This window comes from Lipotes vexillifer, unplaced genomic scaffold (assembly GCF_000442215.2).
Source record: "Lipotes vexillifer unplaced genomic scaffold, Lipotes_vexillifer_v1.1 scaffold689, whole genome shotgun sequence".
Classification (NCBI taxonomy): domain Eukaryota; kingdom Metazoa; phylum Chordata; class Mammalia; order Artiodactyla; family Lipotidae; genus Lipotes; species Lipotes vexillifer.
In genome coordinates, this window is record NW_006772359.1 from 1,481,029 (window position 1) to 1,486,142 (window position 5,114).

Consider the following 5,114-nt stretch of genomic DNA (forward strand, 5'->3'; position numbering starts at 1 on the left):
GTAGTGCCACAGAGAATGTTTATTGCAGGCTTGAGACCTGAAGAAATTCAGACAAATAATATCCATATGTGACTAAGTTTGGCAAAATACAGAGACCACTGAAACAAGACACTTTGAGTATGAGTCTTATAAAATTATACAAATCTTCAAATGATCATAAATCAGTTATTACAGGTACTTAAAGCAATTAAAAGTCACACAAAATACACTTTTAAGGTTACGGTGTTTAATGTTTCTCTAGTTAAATTTCTACAACTAGCAAGATAACATATGAGTTACTAGGACTCAAGACCACCTCCTAGGGAATGTTTATTGGGCGATCCCAATTACACCACAGGCCAAACGACTTCCAGCATTTCCTGTCTTTGTACTTTCTTCATTTCCACCTCTGCCCAAGTCATCTGGTTTTTCATGGACCTTTAAAAAATTTTAAGAACACATTAACTTAGGGCTATCAAGCAATTACTATATCTTCTCAGCAATACCCAAAAGACTTTTAAGAACCATTTAATATTAGAAAATAACATGTTAAAATAATTTTACTAGGAGGAAAGTATACTAATATTTAATCTAACAGTAAAAAGTAGAAACTACTCCTCAAAGCTTTTTCTTGATAATGCAAAGAAAGTTACCCTTAAACACTAGGTAAGCAGTGCTCTCTCTAAATGAAATACAAAAAACCCATACAATTAGGTTACATGGCTGCCACATGCCGAATCCAACATGAGAAATTCTAGTAATCTCAGTTACAGTAGTCATTCTTTTATTGTATAAATTGTTTTTGGGGAAAAAAAAGTAAACAACAAAAAAGAACATCAAAATCATGCCTAATTACGGACCCATAAACGAGGTAATCCTAAAAATATCTTGACGTATTCAAGCAGTAGTATTTAAAATTTTGCTCATCAAACACTGATAAGTGATTTTTCTGCTTCACAACTACAGGTGAAGAAAATTCTAAGAATAAAAGGGTCAACTGAAAGGAGGTGTCTACTGAATGTTAACTGTCCTCTGGGACAGGCAAAAGGGAGCCTATCCTAGGTGGTGTTCTGTATGAACCAGACGCAGCTCTACGTAACTTGGGGCAACTGCTTCCCACATATTAAACAAGTGATGATAACCTGCAGACATGAATGAGTATTAGTATTGAGGTCCATCCGATTTCAGACTTAAGATGCTCTGGTTAAGTACAAGGGGGAAACCCAGTAGTGGCAAGAAAGTCTGGCCATTTAAAAACTAGATGAAGACCACTCCTGTCTCTAACACAGAACTAATTAATATGACCTAATGCAATCTAGTTTATTACCGCATCTTAGCAAAACAGTGTTCTTAACTGACCTAGATCATTAATTCTTCTTCACTGTAATCATCCAATAAAATAACTGCTTTTCCTAATCTGAACTAAAAGTACAATTTATATGGATCCTTAGAAACCAAGACTAATAATCATGAAATCATGAAAACATATGTGACCATGTGTTAGAAGTAATTTTACGCATATTCTTATTATATGAACACTTACCACCATTGTGCGGCCAATGATGGAACGGTCTCCAGAGAGAGAGATTATAGAATCTTCAATACACACTTCGGCCACACCATTTTGGTCAGCCTTCACATTGCCCAGGTCTCCAACATGCCTAACATTGAAAAAGCATTAGAGGGATTAGGACTGGTTTCTATTTAACTTTAGTTCATGAGCTAAATTAAAAATGGACTGAGTCAGATATGTAAGGGTGGGCTAAGAGGTGGATATAGTCTATATCAAATAGAACCCACTTTTCCAGACTGACAAAACCCTGAAAAACATGTAAGTTTAAAAACAAGTAACTAGATGTTCTAGACACACAGCTCTTCAAACACAGGCTTCAAGTCTATAAAGCAATGCTCTGGGAAGAGTGGTGGGATGGGGTGCACCTCTAATTTCACAGGTAAAGGACCAAAGGGTAAACTCTAAGTTACTGAGTTATGCCTGTTAATTCCTGGCATGGCAGAGCTATGCCCCTAGGCCTCTGATATAGAAATAAATTAATCCTTGTCCTTAAATTTAATATTTTCCTGAAAGGCTCTCAGAAAACAAACACAAATGGGAGTCTCACTGAATTTTCAATATCAAATTTTGATCTACAAACCTTCCAGTGTTTCACAATGGTTTATTTTGCTAGTGGTTGACAGTACTGTTATTCATGACATTTCCTGTATTAGTTCCCTTTGACACTTGTATGAGCTCTATATTCAATAAATGCTACAAAACCAAATCGTTTTAAGTGTCCCTATTTGTCAATTCCTTAGCCCAAGGAGTAAGCCATTCCAGCACTTGGGGGCAAGGGGTTACATGGGGGCAACAAACTCAAGAGCAGACGTGCAATTATCTTAGCATGCAATCTGCAGGTCGTATACCCATACTGCCCCCTCAAAGCCGTCGCTGTTATATCAAAAAGAGTTAAGGTCACTCACCTCTCTTCATCCTCTGGCCCACCGTGTTTTCTGGATAGAGGGTTAAAGTGAGGACCTGCACTGGTACAGCCTGTTTACAAAAAAACAAAAACAAAAGTGCTAAATTATGAATCAAAATTCCAAAATAAGTTCTCAAAAGCAACTGGTCATTGCTAAAAACCTCAAATGGAGAAAGTACTGACCCACACTGTGACTTCTAGGCTAATAAAAACAGAAAGCAACACATTAAACAAAACGGGCAGGGAGTAAAGTACATTCTAACTACTGTGTAACACTGGTAAAGTTAAATTAATACCCTTCTCTGGGCTCTGGTTTCTTCACTGCCCTGTAAAGTGAGAAGGCCAAGACTTGATCTTCAATGGTTCTTCTGTTAAAATCCCATGATTATGATCCTACTTCATTAGACAACAGCACACCTCAACTACAAAAAACTTATCTCCCCAGCAACATACTACCAGGCAGCTCTCCTGTTTATGGCCTTTACTTTGTGCATGCAGAATATAAAACGGCACCTTAATCCAAGGGCTGCTGCCCAGCACAACTCTGGGGCATTCAGACTGTATTCTGTAAAAATGGTACTCCAGTGCACCAGGGAACAGCACTCACATAGAACACAACTACAACAATGCAGGAGGCTCTTTCATGACATGGTTCTTCATTCAACAGCTGACAGAGTTTCCCCTGTTTACAGCTTTTATCCATCCTCTACCCAGGGAGAAGACATGCAGGTTACAGAAAGTAGCACAGTTAAGTCAAAGCCACAGAGCAATCACCTCCCAAAGCAGAAGCAGTAAAACCAAATAAAAACGACTTGAGGAATTTTTTTTTTAATTAATAATTTATTTTGGCTGCACCCGGTCTTCGTTGCGGCATGCCGACTCTTAGTTGCAGCATGCATGTGGGATCTAGTTCCCCAACCAGGGATCCAACCTGGGCCCCCTGCATTGGGAGCGTGGAGTCTTACCCACTGGACCACCAGGGAAGTCCCAGGACTTTTTATAATTGTTGAAATGGATTAAATCTGATCATTAAATCACTATTTACAGAAACCAAATTATGGAACATTAAAAACAAGTTCTAAGACAGAGGGGATATATGTATACATATAGCTGATTCACTTCACTGTACAGCAGAAACCAACACAACACTGTAAAGCAATTATACTCCAATACATACATACACACACACACACACACACACACACACGTTCCAGCACAATGAATTAAGTTCTCACCATAAAAAGTCTAAACACTAAGTTTATTCAAATACGGCAATTTAACCCATAAGCTTTTGTTGACTTGCTTCTAAACCCAACTTGAGAAAATGGAAGCACAATCCAAAGCGTGAAGAGTTTACACCCCCTCATCAGTTTGTACCATGCCCCTCCCCGCTAAGGCCCTTAGGCTAGAGGCGCAGAGCTACCTCGCAGGGTTATGCAGATAAATGCACCCTGCTTGCCACACCCACCCTCAAGCCCCAGCTCACCAACACCTGGGAGTAAAGGGGAAGGTCAGAAAGAAGCTGCGTTGTTTTCTACTTAAAACACACCTGAGACTCTTACATAACCAACCCGTAATCACGATACAAAACATCAACAACTCCTTCCATTCCACACGGAAGAGTCAAAAGCCATTTTTATCCCTGAGATCGACTTTAATAGTCATATTAACTTGACTTTTAAAAAAACTGTCGCAAGTTTTTAATGTTTGGGGGTAACTCTACTCAGTGTATCTTACTAGGTGAAATAACTGTCAGTCACTAAACCAGCACAGCACCCACCTTGTGTATTATCTCCAAATTGATGGACATGGAATCCATGATCGCCTTCAGTCAATCCTGTAATGGATCCCGATACCACGACCGTCCCATCTTCCTTTATTCAAAGAAAAGTGCAAGAAGTTTGAGACAGCAAATGCTTCTGAACAAAGAAAACAGTTGAATTATCTTTACCACTCACAGGAAAGTGAAAAGAACATGGACTCAGGAGTCGAAAAATCTGTGTCCAAATCCCAGGTCTGCCACTTTCTAGCAGTGAACCTCCAGCAAGCTGCTAAACTACTCTATTCATACGTAATATGAATAAGTTCTTGTTTATTATGTAAATACTTCAAATTGGTCGTACTTGCGCATAGTGAGTGTATGTGTACAAATCAAACTTTTGAACCCAAATGTTAGCACATCATATACACTTTTTAGCACGCTACTTTCTTCATGCACTCTTCTACGTTAGCAATCATACAAATCTGCCTTAAAAAGAAAAAATAAATATCCAACTTGCTACCCTAGGATCCCTGTTCTCCACTCTCCACCACAGGGGTGTTTATCCGTTTCCAGCATGGATATTTTTGATTTACAGCCAGAAAATATCCTACCTCACTGCCCTTGGGGGACTGATCCTAGTCCAAACAGAAGTACTGCTTTCTCAAGTCTTTTCAGGCATTGAAACCTAGATAACCTTTCCACTACAGAGACCAAAAAGAAAGGACAATGGAACACTAAAGCAGGTGAAAAACCACACCGCAATTCAGGCAATGTTGATGGATAATGGTACCGCATGCTACATACAGAAATCAAACAAGTTACTTCTACAGCTACAAAGAGATCTTAGGAAGTAAAATAAAATAGACACAGCATCCACACTATAGTAATACACGACG

General features: G+C 39.0%; 1 protein-coding gene across 2 annotated transcripts in view; it reads right to left on the bottom strand.

Annotated features, from left to right (window-relative positions):
• The window catches only part of SOD1 (superoxide dismutase 1), a 7,666-nt gene continuing 2,552 nt past the window's right edge, over positions 1-5,114 (bottom strand). The window contains exons 2-5 of one of the 2 annotated variants that reach the window (XM_007447420.1): positions 4,237-4,330; positions 2,458-2,527; positions 1,523-1,640; positions 1-417 (exon numbers count right to left, since the gene is read on the bottom strand). In XM_007447420.1, coding sequence (XP_007447482.1) covers positions 310-417; positions 1,523-1,640; positions 2,458-2,527; positions 4,237-4,330 — 390 coding nt within the window. In that variant the 3' untranslated portion in view covers positions 1-309. The remainder of the gene's footprint in view (positions 418-1,522; positions 1,641-2,457; positions 2,528-4,236; positions 4,331-5,114) is intronic. The other variant, XM_007447421.1, reaches the window with a different exon arrangement.